Source organism: Malaclemys terrapin, chromosome 8, assembly GCF_027887155.1.
Source record: "Malaclemys terrapin pileata isolate rMalTer1 chromosome 8, rMalTer1.hap1, whole genome shotgun sequence".
NCBI lineage: Eukaryota > Metazoa > Chordata > Testudines > Emydidae > Malaclemys > Malaclemys terrapin.
This window is the reverse complement of record NC_071512.1, coordinates 81392014-81409467: the sequence shown is the minus strand read 5'-3', so window position 1 is coordinate 81409467 and position 17454 is coordinate 81392014. Positions and strand designations below refer to the sequence as shown.

Here is a 17454-nt window from a genome sequence, read left to right as displayed (position 1 = left end):
TATTCCTCAACTGGCTGGCAGGGCTGTGGATGCAATTCCAACCCAGAGGCTGGAATAGCAGCTATGGGTGGTGGGCCTCCACAGCAGACTCATTCCCAGACCAAGTAATTAGGCTCTATGCAAGGGAGTGCATTTCATCCACTGAGTATGTAGTTTTCTTAAACAAACTGTATGATGCTTATTTAGCTACAGTATATGATTAAAAACAGAGTGAGGACAAAATGTGGAGTAACAAAAGTAGCTATAAATTAGTTCTCCATTTCTCTGTTCCCCAAACTCTTGCATCTATTCCTATACTAATTTTGAAGATAGAAGATAAAAAACAAATATTATGCAAAAGCTTATGGAAAAGTTAAAATGATTTTTAAGCATACGAAGAGCAATAATCTACAATTTCTGGTTTTGTGGAGCTCCTTATTATTTTGGGATCTTCGAGCCCCCAAAACTACTATCCAGAATTCAACTGAGAAGGCAAAAGATGAGAAGGCTATCGAGGCTCCCCCTGATGTGCCGACTACTTTTAAACATCTGGATCTCTCCTGGAGACCTCTCATTAAGGTACTGTATATAATGTATAATCTTGCAGAGTTGTCATGGCATTTTTAAATAAAAAAAATCACAGTGCAGTCATGCTAAATTTAGTAAAAAAAAAAAAGTCATGGTTTTAGGGGGAAAGGTATGAAAATGCAGTTCTACCTCTTCAGAGACAATATACCTCAATCCCTTCGCTCTGCTGCCTCTTTGCCCTGCCAACAGGGCACCAACCACCTGCAGAAGCACCCTCTGCCCCAGTACCCCAACCCTAATCCCACTGGTCAAACCTGAGTGGCACTGTGACCCTGTGCACTAGGTCACAATGCCCGGATTGGGGAGCCAGGTTCAGACCTGCAGGATAGGAGTCACTGCTGTGGGGTGAGTGTATACAGGCTCACTCTCCACCCCCTCACCCCAAAACTTACCATGTAAATGTTCACAGTATTGTGATTTTCCTTTTAATTTTGTTGTGATTCGTGTAGGGGAAGACCACATTTTATCCCTATAACATCAACAGAATAGAACAAATACTTTCCAAACTTAGCTTACAAGAACTTTAAAATGATCTAAGAATTTCTGAATAAACGCAGGCTACAGTGGAAGTAGTAATGTATATGAGCATTTTTACCAGCAGGTTGTCTCTTCTGGTCAGAGCAGGTCTAGAGACATGTTTGTTAAAACACAAGTGGCCACTGGGGCTACCACCAGTGGAGCTGACATTGAAGTGGCAACAGTGAGAAATTTTAGGGGGAAAAGCACAATGTAGACTGGACCACTGAGTCACATTTTAACCACTGCTAGCAAAGAAGGGGGCGGAAACCAGGGTTTGTGGAATCTGAAGAATGCACTTCAGACTGACAGGTCTTTACCATTACAACAGAAAGCAATTTAGCCATATGCCTCAAGTGTTTGACAAAATGAGTTATCAAATACTCCCTTTGTATTAAACAGGCAAACCTATCCAAGAGCGACACAAGTGGAGACTATAGTCCTACTAAAATTAGCCTAGTGGAAGAGCATTTCCATTACAAAATGCAAGGTAATATTTTCAGTTTATATTTTTGAGATATAAGTATTTTCATAAGATTTTTCTCTGTATATAGAATAAAAGATAAGCAACATAAATATACTGTAACGAATGGATCAGTTTTCCTAAATTTACTGGTATATCATGGCACTGAAGGTAATAAGCACATACAATATGAGAAGAACAGAATCTCTACCAATGGGTCACAGGTTATCAGCTCTCATTAGAAGTTATACTAGCAAGCTGTTTTTCTCAGGAGTACTTACTCCCATCAAAGTGAATTGAGCCTTGGTCAGTACTATGTGTGATTTCCTCCTTTAGAGCCACTGTTAGAAATGTATTAATCTGGGTGTTTATTTTAAATGAACCTTTCCTTACTTCATTTTCTACTCCTTAGGCAAGTCTTCTATTTGCTCACTTTGCAGCAGAAATTATTAGTCTCTGTACGAGAATACTTTCAGAGAAAGTATTCAGAGAGCAAACCTATCTTGCTATCTTAGGTACTTGTAAACTCCCATTACCATAGTATTTGAGTGTTACTGCCACACAATCTTTAATGTATTTATCCTCACATGCCCATCAAAGGTAGAGAAGTGCTATTACTCCCATTTTACAGAGGGGTAAACTAAGGCACAGAAAGGCTAAGTGATTTGCTCAAGGTCACACAGGTCACTGACTGATCAGGTAATTGAACCCAATTCTTCTGAGTCCTATGCTAATGTGTGGACCATCCTTCCTCCCTGCATTGGTAAAGTAGCAATCAAAAGGGAAATACTGAAAAATCATTAAAGTCTTTGGAGAATGGGGAAGGCAATAGAAGGGGGATGAGGCAGATTTGGAAGGGTGAAAGATCCTCAGGTGGGTTTATAAGGTTTGGAGCAAATTAGTATCAATGGGACAGCATGGGTCCTTAAAAATACTTTTGGAAATCATTACCACACTGACCCTGAAGCACTACAACTCTGTTACTAAGATGTGCTGGATCAGATTTATGTACTGCCCACTACTAACTGCAGTTGGTGTAAATAAAAAGTTCATAAATAATTCTACAAACTCACTACCTTAAAATATTCACATAGCAAACTTCAAATTCCCCCAAAATGCCCCCCCAAAATGAGAGAACACAAGAGATACACTAATCTTTCAGCTGTCTAGTTCTAACTTGCTACTGAGCCCGCGTCAAAGAAGGAAAGTAAGAATTCTGGGACAACAGAATTCATTGTCAATTGTCTTTATCAAGTTCTCAAGATACATAACACGTTTTAGAACAACACAGACTCCAGCAAGTATTAGACATTTTCATTACTGGTGATCATGTTTTTCCCCTCAGGTTGAAAGGGACATTGCCTAGTCAAGTTTCGTCTAAACGAAAGAAAGACCAAGAGAAATATTGCTGTAGTTTTTAATTCCAATATACAGTCACGGTTAGCAGCCAACAAGCTCCATCTAGAGAGCAAATACATCTATACCAGAGAAACTTTACTCATTTGTATAGTCCCACTGAAGTCAATGAGACCACTTGGGTGCATAAATGTTCATAGAATTGGGCCCAGACTCTGTTATGCTCTGAAGTCAGGGTTTTCCATCACACCTTTTCCAGCAGTGCTTAGGATTCTCAAGTGACAGATTTTTCTGTCTATCATCCCAGACCCACAACCCTGCTTATCCATTTACATGGCTGCAGCAGAGCTGTCTCCACAAGCACATCCTGTATTGTGAGTTTTTCTTAGCCTCTCCCATTTAGGGTGACCACCTTTTCAAAAGGCAAAAGCAGGACACATGCAGGAGCCCTGCCCCTTCTGTGACTCCACCCCTGCTCCTCCTCTTATCCCTGAGTCCCTGTCCCCTGGCCAGGCCGAAAGCCAGAGCCAGGCCCTGGTAAGAGCCAGCCTGCTGTGGGGAGCCCTGGGTCCTCCACCTGCTCCGGGCGGTCTTACCGTGGCCTGGCTCCAGCTTCTGGCCTTGCCATGGGGGAAGGGACTCCGGGGTAAGAGGAGAAGAAGGGGCAAGGCCTCATGACAAAGGAGGGGGGATAAGGCAAAACTCAGCCCTCCCCACCCTGGAACAGGCTGACGCAGCCCCTGAGCCCTGGAAGGCACGGAGCGGGCGCTTCAGGGAATCTGTGACAAATGCCGTCCCGGAGTCATTCAGCCTGGGACTGGGTCTTGAAATCAACATTTTGGATTGTCCCACCCAATTCAGGATGGGTGATCACCCTCTCCCATTGCTACAACAGTGTTAGAGTTCTGCTGGGGTAGCAACATTGGGAGTACTAGTGTAGACTGGTCATCGGCATTTTAACCACTGCGTTGTGTAAACTGGCCTAGTCTAGTGCTCCCGCTGTGGCTGCCACTAGTGGAGCTGCATCAGTGGTGGGCAACTGTGGGAGATTTTATGAAAAATCTGAAGTGTAGGCACCACAAGAGTACTGCTTAGCCTGCATTAGCAATCTGTATGTGCTCAGCCTCTTTCCCCCAGCTAGAGTTAAGGTAACGTTCCTTCCATGCCATACTAGGTTTACTCTTCTCTGGAATTTTCTTCCCTTCTTTATTTCTCATCTTGAAAGTTCTAATCCCTCACCCTTGAATTACCTGTAAGGAAAATAAGATGTCTGATCTAGTAAATTTCCCTATCACACCAAACGATTATATCATACTCTTTTCAAGATAAGATGCAATACCAAATCAAACCAGAAATGTATGGAGACGAAAATCCTTATAAGCAGTTAAGGGTCCCTTCAGCCAAACCTCTTAAGATACTGGAGAATATCGCCACCAACTTTTTTGTTGGAACTGAAGTAAGTTAAACATTTTGATCATCATTTATGACTGATAATTTTTAAAATAGTGGGGGTGTGCTGAACAATTTACACAGACTGGTGCATGCACTTGTTTTCTTTATGAGTTAATCAGTAGTTTTTTCACTCTGAATTTGCCTTGCCTTTGTACCCCATTTTGACACATTTATATAAATATTTTACTTTAAAAGATTGCTGGGCCGTACACTCATGCTTAAAGGCTGGGATTGAAAGTCAGTGGGAATGGGGTGGCTAATTCCCTTAGGCTCCATTGGAAATCCCAGCCAAAAGGTGTTGAACTTAATTCTTAAACCCAGGAACACAGAAAATGTCTTTATTCCCATTGCACGGTTTCCCTAAAGGTCTCATGAAAGCTTTATCGTATTTTCAATTTTTACCCTAATTTAGTCCTGTATTAAAAATAAGCCTAATATTCCAGCTTCTACCTCATTTAACCTAGATCTAGCTGCCAAAATTGAACAATTTAAAAGGGTGTCTTCTTAAAATTTCCTGCATTTCTTCCATTTTGGGGTTCCCATTGAAATCATTTTTCTCTCTTGCTGCCACCTTTTCCTCAAATTGTGGGGCAAGGTCCATACCATAAATGTGAACTATTCCTGCTCTACATGAAGAATGCCCTATAAATGCTGATCGGTGACTGCAATTTTTTTAAAATTAAAACAACCCAACTGATAAAGTAATGTGAACATTTGCCCCATGTTTGTAGTCGTGCTAAAACATGTTCAGATTAAATGTATCTAAAAATTGACATTTAGTAAAGAGACTCCAATTTTACCAACTAAAAGTTTTGACTAAAGCTTTTGCTATAAATATTTCACCCAGCCTCCATTTGCATTTATTTGATTTCTCTGGCATCACAGGATGGTGAAGTTATTTATTCCGACTGGAAGATGGAAAGAGAGAGTGACTCAGGAAGGCTGATTAGTAAGTTCAAGTTTTTCACCATCAACTAAAACTGCCTTTTTAAGCTAATGGACGGACAGATGGATATAGAGAATACTGACATAGATTTAAGCCTTGTTTTATTACACGGAGATATAAGCTTTGTAGGACGGACTCTTGCCCTGTCTGCAATAGGAATTTGACTAATTGCTGACAACAGGCATCAGCAAAGAGCCTCCAAACTGGTGTTGAAAATGATTTGACTGTCACAGTAGAATGAAGAAAACCCTTTTCAATACCATTACCATTTCAGGATCAGTGATCCTGAAAACAATTTTGTCCCATTTACACTAGTAATTAAAATGTTTTTAACACCAGCTCAGTGGGACCTGTTGCAACTGTTGCCAGAAATGGGTCAATTTGTTTGTATAGATGGAGCTTAAATGTAAGCTGATGCCCTGTAAACAGTTTTGAAGAAGACCATTTCCAGACACAGAATAGCAGCAAACGTAGCAGTGGTAGAAATCTCCTCCTTCCCAAGTCTTTTCAGTTGAAAGCTGAATTGTGACTATTTAAAACAGGAAATTGCATTTTTCAAAATCACAACAAAATTAATTGAAAAACCTATATTAATACATTATTTGGCTGCATAGTTAAAATGAAAATGTCTGCAAATCCAATAGGTCCTTAGAGTGACATTAGCTTAGCCACATGGTACATTCTGAGTAGTATATTAAAAACTCAAATGATACTATATTAAATATTAAACCATTCATTTAACAATATAAAAACAAAGGAAATACATAGTATGTATGTCGTGCAACTTGGCTGACAATGTTGCTGTAGGAATCCAAACTTCTGTATTTCCTGGCTTTTAAATTTTAACTACATTAGTGTAGCTTTTGCATTTAATTGACAGATACTAAAAATATTCCAGTGTTTGTAACTGAGGGATTCAATAAAGAGGGTTACATTGTGAGAAGCTAGAAGTTTTAAGTTGCATTTTAATGTCTTATTGTTTCTATCATGAACTAAGAAATGCTTGCTGAACTAACAGTTTTATAGGATGATGACTAAAGATATTCAATTTATAGACATAAATAAAAAGCATATTTTAAAAACTTCTCAAATGGTGTCAGTATCTCACAGAAATGTACACTGAACAATAAAGCAAATAATAATAAAGCTAATAATATCTGAATTAATGAAAATTCTCTAAAGACAAATACAGTGCCTTCTATAGTGCCCCACTAGGATCTCCTTCCTCGGGGACGAATGCCTGAGAGTTATTAGAAAATTAGAAGAGAGACTTAAAGAGAAGAGATTGTATTAAACTAATCAAAATGCAAGGGCCTGTAATCAGGTACTTAAGTGTTTTAACCAATTGGCAGGCAGGCACAACTATGGCAGTTTGATATCACAATTTTCTTGGGCAAAACTGCAGACATACATTTGGGTTGAGGCCGCTTTTATCTGTGCTAGTCAGCTTCAGAGCACATGGATCTGAGGCACAAAAACCCAGGAGAGGGAATCTATAAAGATAATGGATCCAATCCTGCAGTAGTTATTCCAGAAAAACTCCTACTAGGCTGAGGATTGTAGGATCAATTTCACTATCTTCAGAAAACTAGAGTTACAAGTAAATAATTGTCCTTTTCATTCCATTAGGTCAGAAACCAGCGAACAAATACACCATCCATGATGGAATTGTCCATACTATACAAAGATCTCCATTTTTCAAAGACATCATTCTTAGTGTTGGAGGCTGGAATTTTGCCATATGGAAAGAAGGTGTTACGGTAAGTTACTTTTGGCAACAGACATACTATAGTTGATGGAGAAAAGAATAGAGTAACTACAGGATATAGCCTCAGGGACAATACTCACGGAAATGATGGTAGATGGCAGAGCTGGCCAGTTTGAAAATAAATTGGGTTAAAAAAATAAGCTATTTTCTCCTCCCAGAGTGAAGCTTTTAAAAATAGTGTTGTAAACTTGGCTCCAACGGAGGAAGCAACTTTCTCTAATACCAGCTTTTGTGACAGTTGTGGCTTCTGCCCAGGCTATTTACATTTCAAGCAGTCTGTTGTGAGTCAGAGGAGCTGAGAGTAGAGGTAGGATGTGCTAAACAATACTACAGGCTTAAGGAACTCCTATTAAACAAAAGTAATTTGAACAACAGAGTAAAAGAGACAGCAAACAATAATTCATTATCTCTTTTTTCCCTTTGAAGTTATAGCACATTGAAGGGCAAAGTGACTAGTTACAGGGAAAAGGAAATGCACTATTCTAGTCTAAAGATAGCAAAGGCAAGGATGGCTATGGTAGCATCCATACCAGTGAGGAATGGGTGCGGTCTTTTGGCCAGCCAAATATTGAAAAATATGTTTCTTACTATTGCTGCCATCTGGGAATCCAGGACTTTAGTTGCAACTAGCAAAACCCAGATTTGTTGTTTGTCTTGTTTGTCAATTGGTAGACTCCCTCAACTGAGGGAATGGGCATCAACTTTTCCACTTTCCTACAACACTTCTCTTTACCAGTCAACAATATACAGGCTGGTTTTGACACCATAATTACTTGTGTAGTGGGATCACTCAGAAATGGTAATGGTTCTCACATTACACAAGTAGGAGTCTGGAAAGAGTTCTGACTGGGTTGGTTTTTTGGTTTTGATTGTTTTGGTTTCTGTTTCATTGACTTTTTTTTTTTTTAATTAAGAGCGGCCCAATCCTTCAATCATGCTGCTCATCAAAAAGATATACTGTAGGACATTGGTCCTTATCAAGAGCAGGAGTTTTCTTCATTGGTAGAGAAGATGGAAATATTGATATTTGGGACCTACTGGAGAAAACACATGAGCCATCCCAGACCCAGAACATCTCTATATCAATGATCACCTGCATCAAACCCTGGATTGTCTCTTGTATGTTGTCGTGATTACACTTTTCCATTACACTGTATCTTAAAAATAAATTATACCATGATACTGGAAAGTCTTATGTATATCCTTAACTTTACACACTGTGCATTGTTCCACTGAAGTCAGTGAAACTATGCACAGTGAATAAAGTAAAACACATGCATAAATCTTTTCAGCACTGGGGCCTTCATGTTTTTATCATGACACAAGCAACTAGGCACAGTTTCTTTTGTTTTTTAATATTGTTACAAAAATATTGTTTCTATTAAGCAAGTTTGAAAAGGTTAAAATATATTTCTATGTAATAAGGGACATTTAATTATTAGAAAAACAAGACAAAATAAAGCTATTTTTTGCTGCAAAAACCAAAACCTAAAAAAAGTAACAAAAATGAGTCTTTGGGAGCTATTCGCTCTCTCTGTTTAAAAAGATAGATAGATGTGCACACTTGCTTAAGCATTTTATCAACACTTTATGAGGTTTAAGTATTTTATGGCTGAAACTGTGAATCTTAAATAAAATAAAATACCTTTCACGTTATTTTTAATAGAGTCAGAGAAACACCTGAAACTTTACATAAGAGTTTTCAAATTATACTTGCCTATTCCCTGGGAAATCATGGAAACTATAGACAAGGTCCTTGACCCTTCCTAGATCGTAAGCACTTTGGGGCAGGAACCATCTTTCCTTTGCGCAGAATGCCTAACACAGTAGAGTCCCAATCTGTGATTAGGTTCTCTTGGCACAACCACAATAAAATGAATATCCAATGACTCAAATAACCATATTTGGAATTCTGTATGAATAGAGGCCTTAGCTGAAAAGTTAATCAGTAAATACTAGAATTCATGGTTAAAAAGATGCCAACACAGTAATTGTCATACTGGATCAGGTCACTGGCCCATCTAATCCAATATCTGGCAATGACCAGGACCACATGCTTCAGAGGAAGATGCAAAAATACCCACAGTGGACAATCACAGAATAATTTATAAGGGAATTTTCTTCTTAGCCTATCAGTTAGCGTCTGGCTTATGTCCTGCAGTGTGGGGATCACACAAACATTTTAATTTACTTTCTGCATCCTTAGTAATAGCATCATTGTTTATTTTGTTTTCATAATCTTACAGCAAAGCAGCACTTTTTAGCCATATCTGATGACTTTGGAACACTGCATATTTTAGAAATCTCTTGGGCATTAAGTCACCCTTCCAGTAATGAGGTATGTAACATTTTCTACTTACCCTGTAAGTGACTACATATGTTGTTTCAGAGTAGCAGCTGTGTTAGTCTGTATCCGCAAAAAGAAGAACAGGAGTACTTGTGGCACCTTAGAGACTAACAAATTTATTAGAGCATAAGCTTTTGTGGACTACAGCCCACTTCTTCGGATGTTTATTATTATGCTCTAATAAATTTGTTAGTCTCTAAGGTGCCACAAGTACTCCTATTCTTTTTGCGGATACAGACTAACACGGCTGCTACTCTGAAATCTGTCTTGTTCTGTGTGTTTGTACAATGTCTACCATAATGGGGGCCTGGTGCTGTAATACTAGAAATAATAAATAATTTGCATCAATAATAATTTGCAAAATTAGGAGCTGAATTTGCATGTCTTCTCTCTCTACTGCTTTCATTCAGTTTCTCCCAGCTCCTTCTCCCCACCAGAAAACAAGTTAGGGGCCCCATCTAACTCATTCTAACAATTTTTTCTGCTGCTTATTCTGTTCTCCCTATTCTCTTTCCTTCCCCAAACCACTCCTCCTCACTATCCCAAACCTTCCTCTTACCATTTATGTCCTCGTGTATATTGTAAACTTACTATGAAGTTATGGTATGTAACCAAAATGAAACAATATGAATACTGGTGATAACTGGCACCCTGGGCTCAGTAAAGAGAACCTCTCTAGTTCAGGTTAGGGACACATTTCCAGTGAGGGGAAACTTGCGCTGCTTCTGCCCATACTGTATTTGTTTTGTGAGTAGAGGGCTTTACTGGACAGAGTTGTGAATATTTATCTACTTACTGTAAAATCTTTACATTCTGTTAAAAAACTCTAGGATCTTGAACAGTCGTGTTAGGGAAATTGGTGCACAGTAAGACTGAAATAACTCTGATAGTGGAGAGGTGGGGTGGGGGGACTTGGTGCATAAAAGGTAACTCAGGGCTAGTTTACACACAGACCTGGACTGAAATCATTATTGTAAAACCAATTTAGTTATTTTGGTGCAAACCTGTGAGGTGTCATTCTTGTTTCACAACGTGAATGGATAAAGTCAGTTTGTTATTGAGACTATAAAAGTGACTTTGGCCGCGCACAGACTTGCACCAAAAATACCTAAAATCAGTTTTAACCCAGGCCTTTTGTTATTTTACTGTAAGTCTGTGCATAGACCCACACTAGGATAGGAAAACTGATAACAGCATTATCAGGTTCATCAGGAAACGGTCGATGTATTACATTATTACAAAATTTCTTATTTAGTTCTGCAAATTTAAAAAGATGCTTTAAAACAATGCAATATTACTGTAGATGGATTATGTGCTGAAAAGTGCAATAATTAAGATTCACTGTGATCACCACAAACCATGATTGCCTTTGTGTTAATAGCGTGCCAGTGTTCTTCATTACTTTGAGAGAGAGGTCAAACATCTGGATTATTTTGAACAGCGGCAAGAATTCCGAGCTAAAGAGAGAGTGGAATTGGAGCTGGAGAAACAGAGGAAGAAGATAGTAAGTTGTGTTCAGGAGGTAGAAAAGCTAGTTTATTATTTTGATTTTTAAAATATGCCTCTCTCTTTGCTCTAGGTAAAATTTCCTATGGTATTTCCATCTATTAGGCTTTATAAATTAAAAATAGCTTTTGCTTAGCATTTTCTAAGTAAATCCAACTGACCACTTTCATATTTATAGACTAGTCCATCATTTGGGGAAGCGAATATACTGTACTAGGTCATGCTTAACCCTTCAGTCCTTACTCAGCCAGCACTCCCTTTGACTTCAATAGACTTAGAGTGGAGATCAGTTTGACCCTGTTTAAGAACTCTTATTAATTTGCTTTCCCCTTTCCCCTAGCTGTACACTTGAAATCTTAATTTAGGTGCCATTTTTGTAAGTATTATTTTTTAAAGTCAGCAGGCAGAGGCCCCAAACCTTCAGCCCTTAGTTACATACAGCTGTAGTGTCATTGAACTCAGTAGGACTCTTTATGTAAGTGATGATTACTGGCATGAATGAGGGTTGCAGGCCTGAGTCCTACATACATAAAGCTAGAACTATTAAATTATAACAGTCGGATAGAGATGTTTTTCCAGTTTGATATTTTAATTAATGTTTTACTCAGATTTGTTTTTTCTCGTTTGTGTGCCCTCCATATCATCTTGTTGGGAGTGTGTTACATACAACACTGTTATTCCCATTGGCAGTAGTAGAGGACTATGGGATATGCCAGATGCAACAATTCCCCCTTGCAGAGAGAGGGAAGTGTAGTATGATGAAAAGCGCACTAAGGAAAGTAACTGAAATAGTTCCCTGATGGACACCCTACCCTAATCCTCAATTACTGAGGGGATATCTTCACTCATTGATATATTTTGCTTTCCACAACCATCTCTCTGTACAGCTTTGCATGAGTGATGTACCCAAATACTTGGATGCTAATATCTAAACTGTATTCTTAAATTTATTCACCTAAATTTGGGTTATTGCTGATTATGTACTATATGTATCATATGACTTTTAAAAACAAACATGGTATTTGTGGATAATCTAAGCACTACACCCATATGTACAGACACTCTTTTCTCAACCTATGTATTATATAATGTTAACATTAGCTTTATATAGAGCATTATATACCTGGAGTCCTGTGTGGTATGTGAAAGGAAGTGAGCCTTGAACAGACAATGAGGCTTGTCAGTAGGAGGTAGTATTGCAAGGGCTTGGAGAATTAAATCTATCCAATAGCTCTGTGTTGACATGACTAATAAATGAGGTTACCTGGCTGAAGAAATGGCAGATCTGTGCATGTGGTTCTCAATGATGCAGTCAGCATTGACAATCACTGACTGCAAAGCAATGGAATCGTATTAATGTTTCAAAGCTAATAGCAGCTAATAATGAACTATTGGTTACTTTTTCCTCAGAAAGTGGCTGGTGGACAGAAATCAAGAGAACAAATGGAGGAGCAGATGAATATAAATTATGTCGATTTTCTGGATGAAGAGAAGAAAATCCTGACAGGACTTGGGCTATTGAAAGCAACAGATAGATTTGCCTAGAACAGAACAGAACAAGCTTATTGGCAAATGTGCATTTTTTTTCCCAGGATAGGTTGTTTTGCTTTCTTGGGAAAGCAGCATCTTTAGTATGAGAACTGTAAATATAAAGTATATCACACCTAGGCAACATTATCTCACTAGCTTTATTAAGATGTTTGCTCACAGCAGCAGGCGAGAGAACACTTGATTTGTGAGATTCCTGCACGGCCATTCATTAACAAATATAGTTACAAATCAGTCATCTCCTGGTTTAATGGAATTATTTTAAGTTGTCTTACTTATTTATTGTTACAATGCGCCTATCCAGTGCTGTGCCTGCTGTAAAAATATTCAATGAAAAACCTACTCAACAAGTCAAAATAAGACTATAACATCCTCCCCTGCAAACGGCTCCCGTTCGAATAGAATACAGGATATTAATATTCCTGCTGCTCAGCTCCAATAAACATCTCCCATTCCACCCTACCTCATTCCCAAAGCACTCAATTCCCATGGAAAAGCTCGAAAGAAAAGGTTACTTTAAGTTTTGCAGCATGCCCTGAAGGTTCCAAATATGGGCATGTCATGAACCAAGGGAGAAAGAGAGCTCCAAAGCCAATGACACTCTGCCGCTCACTGCCTTTGGTTTATACCAGGAGGGACCAGTCAGCACCTCAGATGACCACAACTGTCCTGGCAACATACGAAGAGAAAGAGGTAGTCTCTCCAGTGGCTGGGACTGAAGTCTTTAAGAGCTTTAAATGTCATAAATAACGCCACACACGTCATCTGGACAGATCATGAAGCACTGGTCTCCTGTGCTCTTTTCATGAAAGCCCAGCTCATAAGCAAGTCACTGTATTCTGAACTACCTGCAATTTCTACATCATTTGAAAATGTCACCCCAAACAGTGCACACAATCTAACCTTTGGGTGATTAAGATGTATAGCATGGCAGATAGTACGGGACTTACTGTGTTGTTAAATACAGAGTGTGGCTGTCCCACGGAAAGAACAGCAGGAAATGCACTGTCCTAGGGGACTACGTTTTGATTCTATCGGACGTGTGAATTGATGCCACTTTACAAGCTTTGCTTCAATATTCAAAGGCTTCTTTGAGCCCCATCTCTGGGGGTTTAGTTAAAGATTCTAAAGTGGTTGGCAGGATTTCCTTTGTTGAAGACTGTGAGGAAAGGGATGTACATATTTTAGGCTATGTCTACACTATGCAGCTTTTAGCGACCCGGCTGTGCCCATACAGCCATGCTGCTAAAAAGGTGCGCAGTGTAGCCACTGTTCGTTGGCAGGAGAGAGCTCTTCCCAGCAACAAAAAACATCCACCCTCAACAAGCAGCAGTAGATTTGTCGGCAGGAGAGCACTCCTGCCAACAAAGTGCTGTTCATACCAGCACTTTTCTTCGACAAAACTTGTGTCTTTTGGGGGCACGTGTGTGGGGTTTTTTTTAACACTTGCCAGTGTAGACAAAGCCTTAGATAGAAGAAACAACATACAAATACGAGCTGGACACTCATCAAGAGATTTTGATGAATCCTGGTATCTACAAGAATGAAGCTCTAGTGGCTAGGTATGAGATTGTAGAACCTGGAGGTGTGTGTTCCTTAGCTAGTTTTCCTGTGTTGGGATTAACAACAATTTGTACATAGTTAAAGGCAAGCACAAGATTTAAAAAAATAAAGTGTTTTTCTGTAAATCCCATGCAAGATGACTCTCTTTTCCTGTCTGACATTTATTTTAAGATTCAGTTCACAGTTTGATTTAAGCTGATTCTGAACAGTGGGAGGATGGATAGGAGGGTAGTCACAGAGGTACTGTAGCCCCTCAGAACACGTCTTTTATTTGCATGCTGCAGTTTGTGAAAGTTGTTCTGTGAAGAACTGGGTGGTTCCAGATTAGCAATGGAAATACAGAGCCTTATATCTCTAGGCCGCTAGTTTGAATCTTTAGCAACTAATGATAGTGACCAGAGACAATGCACTGGCTGTCACATCTCCCATCTGAAATGAGCTGACAGGCTCAATCAAGCTTTGAGTAGATGTCACAAAAATCACCAACATAAAAATTGGCACTGAGTGGCCATTTTGTTGTCAATCACAGTGGAGGGACCAAAGAATGTAAATGGAGACCTAACTGCTTTCATCTTTAGCAGGTGGTCACATCTGATGAGGGCTGAGGATCATTTCTAGGGAATGATTCTGCTCTTTTTGTAGAATCAACTAAATACCATTACATTGTGTGGAACACATTGTGTGGACTGGTATAAAAACCTAATGAACGGAATAGAGCGCTCAATATTTCTGAGAGAGAATAAAAACCGTGTTCTAATTTTTCCTTGGTCCTTTCACAGATCTCTGATGTCACAGCTGTATATCAGAGCTCAGCACAGCTGCATAAGAACAGTTCCTTCTTCACTAGAGAATTCCCCAAACCAAAAGCCTGGGCTTGTGTAAACCTGATCTTTGGCAGAAATTGAGTACAAACATCATAGCACAGGACTATGGATGTTTTCCACACTGATTGCAAAGGGCAACATGGAACAATGACAATAACTTGAATTAGAGGGATACCAGCAGATTAAGTCATATATGTAACACACATGATTAAGGAGCTAATCTTAAGCATAGCTTCAGCAGAATAGGTTAATAGTAATATAACTATATTGATTCACTTCATGAGAAATCGGTGAATGAATTTTTGGAGGGTCTATATTCTACATCCCATACATTACAATTTCTATTTAATACTAGATATGCTTAAAATAAGAGGGGAGTCCACATCTAAATCCTGGATTCAAGCACTGCTAATATTTGCAGAAGTATCATGTACACTTAAAGCTCCATGTAATTTGTTTTAAACAGCAATACATTTTATCTGAGGCTGGTCCTTTTCCTGTTATAACGTGCTGATCCAAAACCACAGATCTAACCCCCCACCACCACCACTCTCCCCCCCGCCCCCCCAAGTCTAGGACATTTCAGAACTGGAGCATCTCTGCTTAAAATAATCATTTTGTTCATCAGATTATAAAATGATTCCTAATTTAAGATTAGTAAATGCTTAACAAATAGAAGACTGGACCCATAAAAATATGTTGTTCCCCCAAGGAAATTAGGTTGTATTAGAAAAGAGCAGCTTTTCCTAAGCACACAGTGGATGTTGCTGTTTGCATTTCCACTGAAAGGCAATTATTCCTGAGAGATGAACCATGTGTTATACAACAGCTTTAATATCCACAAGCGTAAATGAGTAACAGCCTCATTAATATTAATGCTCATCCTTTATCTGCAGGGATGACTCTTTACATAATGCAGTGTTCTGCCTGTTGCTAGGTTTCCAAAGCCAGGTCAGATACCATGTAACTGAGTAGAACCTGTCAAGTGGAAATTAAATGGATCAGAGAAGGACAGATTAAACTCTATACGGGTGAATTCACTCTTTCCATGACTCACTGAGCTGTTTTGAGGGTCACAGACTCCTGTCAAATGAGTGTCCATATGGTCACAGTAGACACTAGAACGCAAAAGAAAACTGACACATGGGGGACTTTGCCAAGAGAAACTTCTGTAGACCAATGATACCTAACTACAGTGCACTACTTCATCAGAACAAAGCTATTCTAAAAACCCTGGAACAAGATAGCTATGAGCTTCCTGTCTACAGAGAAATATAGAGATTACAAATAGGTTTTAAGGAAAGGTAAAAACACGCTATAAACCCACAAGGGCTAGTGTCTCAAGGCCCCTCCCATTAGGTATATTTACTTTTTGCTAAAGTTTCAGTCAGGCTTAAAGAAAGTGCCAATTGAGTACCACTAAATCTGGATGTAATTATAGCGTGACATTTAAAAAGGAAAACTGAGCATGTGTGTGTTTAGGAATGAGATCTATAAAATTATCAGCCTTTCAATTTTAATTTGAAGTTTAAACACTATTACAATCACATTATGTGGCTCCTCTATATTACACAATCTCTACATCAAAATCAAAGTAAACTGTAATAACCACTTTCCTGATATTTATAATGTTTTGTTTACAGCTGGAAATCAAATGGAAGGGGAATCCAAACCAAGCTCCCTTTGTTAAATCAACATTTAACAAATAAATTGATGTGCACAGATATGGCAACTGGCCCAACACCAGCTAAATTAAAAAGCCCTATCCTCTGGTTGTGAGGCCTATATTTTATTAGAGGAACATAAGACTTTTCAGATCAGCTTCCACAGAACTTTAGCTAATCAGGACAGCAGCGTACAATACACTGAAGTCAATAAAGTGATCACTGAATGTACCTGGAAAGTCCCAGTCACATTTGTCTCCTTTACTAAAAAAACGAGAGGAAGTCACAACTATTCTCTTCCTAAAACCACTTAAAAAAACCTCTAAAAGTTATTCTTTGTGGCGGCCTCTACATATACCCCATGCTCCCCAGCACTTCAGAGGAACCACTGGAAAGCAGTGGGGGCTGGATGCATTCCCTTTCACAGGACCCAGTGTTCAGAGCAGAGGTTAAAAAAGGAATCATACCTTCCCACCTGCCTCAGTCGCTTCCATTCTGCCGCTGATTCCTTCAGCATGGGCAAGACAGCACCAGTACGTAGTAACCCAGACCTCCTGGATATAAGGAAAAGCATCCATTACAATGTTTGTGCTCCAGGACATTCACTCACAGAAGGGAACTTTCTGGGGGGAGGGATAGCTCAGTGGTTTGAGCATTGGCCTACTAAACCCAGGGTTGTGAGTTCAACCCTTGAGAGGGCCATTTAGGGATCCGGGGCAAAAATCTGTCTGGGGATTGGTCCTCCTTTGAGCAGCAGGTTGGACTAGATGACCTCCTGAGGTCCCTTCTAACCCTGATATTCTATGATGATGCACAGATTTCAAAGCCTGACACTGCTCCCACCAAAATCAACAGCAAAATTCCCATTGGATTCAGTGGGAAAAGGATCAGGATCACATAGGGTAGTAATGCTTTTGGCTTATAGATGAAATAA

General features: G+C 39.2%; 2 protein-coding genes across 2 annotated transcripts in view; one reads left to right on the top strand and one right to left on the bottom strand.

Annotated features, from left to right (window-relative positions):
* Positions 1–14151, top strand: part of DNAI3 (dynein axonemal intermediate chain 3) — a 43488-nt gene extending 29337 nt beyond the window's left edge. Inside the window, exons 14-22 of the mRNA XM_054038453.1 lie at positions 411–558; positions 1486–1573; positions 4228–4358; positions 5240–5303; positions 6930–7060; positions 7983–8187; positions 9315–9406; positions 10797–10919; positions 12332–14151. Coding sequence (XP_053894428.1) covers positions 411–558; positions 1486–1573; positions 4228–4358; positions 5240–5303; positions 6930–7060; positions 7983–8187; positions 9315–9406; positions 10797–10919; positions 12332–12466 — 1117 coding nt within the window. The 3' untranslated portion in view covers positions 12467–14151. The remainder of the gene's footprint in view (positions 1–410; positions 559–1485; positions 1574–4227; positions 4359–5239; positions 5304–6929; positions 7061–7982; positions 8188–9314; positions 9407–10796; positions 10920–12331) is intronic.
* MCOLN3 (mucolipin TRP cation channel 3) overlaps positions 1–17018 on the bottom strand; it is an 83176-nt gene extending 66158 nt beyond the window's left edge. The window contains exon 1 of the mRNA XM_054038456.1: positions 16988–17018. The gene's annotated coding sequence lies outside the window, so the exon portion shown is untranslated. The remainder of the gene's footprint in view (positions 1–16987) is intronic.
* Between the last annotated feature and the right edge of the window lie 436 nt (positions 17019–17454).